General features: G+C 43.4%; 1 protein-coding gene across 1 annotated transcript in view; it reads left to right on the forward strand.

The window, feature by feature from the left end:
• sh2d3ca (SH2 domain containing 3Ca) overlaps positions 1 to 2,500 on the forward strand; it is a gene marked incomplete at its 5' end in the record, with an annotated part of 107,331 nt that overhangs the window by 58,791 nt on the left and 46,040 nt on the right. Inside the window, 1 exon segment of the mRNA XM_084325502.1 lies at positions 405 to 533. Within this exon segment, the coding sequence (XP_084181628.1) occupies positions 405 to 533 (129 nt within the window).

A 2,500-nucleotide genomic window follows, 5' to 3' on the forward strand; every position in this document is an offset into this window, starting at 1 on the left:
GTGTGTGAGTGTGGTGGGTGTGTGTGTCTGTGTGTGTGTGGTGTGTGTGTGTGTGTGTGTGTCTGTGTGTGTGTGTGTGTGTGTGTGTGTGTGTGTGTGTGTGTGTGTGTGTGTGTTGTGTGTGTGTGTGTGTGTGTGTGTGTGTGTGTGTGTGTGTGTGTCATACATGCACGCTTATGTATTAATCTATAAAGTACATCATCTTAATTTTGGCAGTATGTCCAGTTCTCTAAGGATAATACAGTATACTATGCAGTCCATAAAGAATTCTGTTTATTTTCTTATGTTTTGTTTTCTGTTCTCTGACGATCTCCCATATACGGTCAACTTGCATGTGAAAAGACAAATTCCCCGACCCATGAAGTAATCTTATTCTTTTCTTCTTCTGTGTGTTTTGCGCGTAGTTCTCGAAGGAGAAGTACCTGCTAGAGTCTCCTCCGGAGAAGCTTCGTAAGGAGCTGGAGGAGGAGCTGAGACTGAGCGCCGCTGACATCAGGAGCCATGGCTGGTACCACGGACACATACCAAGAGAGGTACATTCACACAGACATGTACCACGGACACATACCAAGAGAGGTACATTCACACGTACATGTACCACGGACACATACCAAGAGAGGTACATTCACACGTACATGTACCACGGACACATACCAAGAGAGGTACATTCACATAGACATGTACCACGGACACATACCAAGAGAGGTACATTCACAAAGACATGTACCACGGACACATACCAGAGAGGTACATTCACATAGACATGTACCACGGACACATACCAAGAGAGGTACATTCACAAGACATGTACCACGGACACATACCAAGAGAGGTACATTCACATAGACATGTACCACGGACACATACCAAGAGAGGTACATTCACATAGACATGTACCACGGACACATACCAAGAGAGGTACATTCACAAAGACATGTACCACACGGACACATACCAAGAGAGGTACATTCACACGTACATGTACCACGGACACATACCAAGAGAGGTACATTCACACGTACATGTACCACGGACACATACCAAGAGAGGTACATTCACATAGACATGTACCACGGACACATACCAAGAGAGGTACATTCACAAAGACATGTACCACGGACACATACCAAGAGAGGTACATTCACATAGACATGTACCACGGACACATACCAAGAGAGGTACATTCACAAAGACATGTACCACGGACACATACCAAGAGAGGTACATTCACATAGACATGTACCACGGACACATACCAAGAGAGGTACATTCACACGTACATGTACCACGGACACATACCAAGAGAGGTACATTCAATAGACATGTACCACGGACACATACCAAGAGAGGTACATTCACACGTACATGTACCACGGACACATACCAAGAGAGGTACATTCACACATACATGTACCACAGGACACATACCAAGAGAGGTACATTCACACATACATGTACCACGGACACATACCAAGAGAGGTACATTCACACATACATGTACCACGGACACATACCAAGAGAGGTACATTCACACATACATGTACCACGGACACATACCAAGAGAGGTACATTCACATAGACATGTACCACGTGACACATACCAAGAGAGGTACATTCACATAGACATGTACCCCACGGACACATACCCAGAGAGGTACATCCACATACTGTATATACAGATACACACACACACACACACACACATAGGTACCCACAGAACCATGGTATATAACCATGGTACACACAAATACATATAGGTACCATATGCGTCAAGTTACACACACACACACACACACACAAACAGATACACACAGATACACACACATATACTGTATAATCACTGGTACTGCAAACATATACCTCAAGAAATGCATACTGTACACATGTACATTATTGCCTATTCACACGCACACACACTCTCTCTCTCTCTCTCTCTCTCTCTCTCTCTTCTCTCTCTCTCTCTCTCTCTCTCTCTCTCTCCTCTCTCTCTCTCTCTCTCTCTCTCTCTCTCTCTCTCTATCTCTCTCTCTCTATCTCTCTCTCTCTCTCAGGTACCAGGGTCACCTCATCAGATACACAGTGTGATATTTTTCTCTAGAAGGTCTATGTGAGAATAAGAAATGAGACAGCTGGTTGGTAGAAGGGAAGCGTATAGCTCTATACTGAGCAAACTGTCTTCTGGAGAAAACGCCTTCCTGTTCAGGGTTTTTCTAGTCCCTTACGAGAAAATGGCGTGTCCAGCAGGTATTATGGTATGTCCGTTCATTTCACGATATTTTTTGGTAATTGCAGGACCATGATGGTATTGCCATCAGTATCATGGTTTGAATAAGATTATACCATGGTAAAGGTTCATACATAATACATGACATCAATTATTTATATAATGGTCTGTACCATGGCATAATTCAAATTACCATCAAATTACCATGATACTTTTTTTGTAAGGGTTAGTTTGGACTGTTGAAACACAAAGACCCCTCTGCATCAAACACCCAAT

The sequence above is a fragment of the Notolepis coatsorum genome, assembly GCF_963971535.1.
Source record: "Notolepis coatsorum genome assembly, chromosome: 11".
NCBI classification, from domain to species: Eukaryota; Metazoa; Chordata; class Actinopteri; order Aulopiformes; family Paralepididae; genus Notolepis; species Notolepis coatsorum.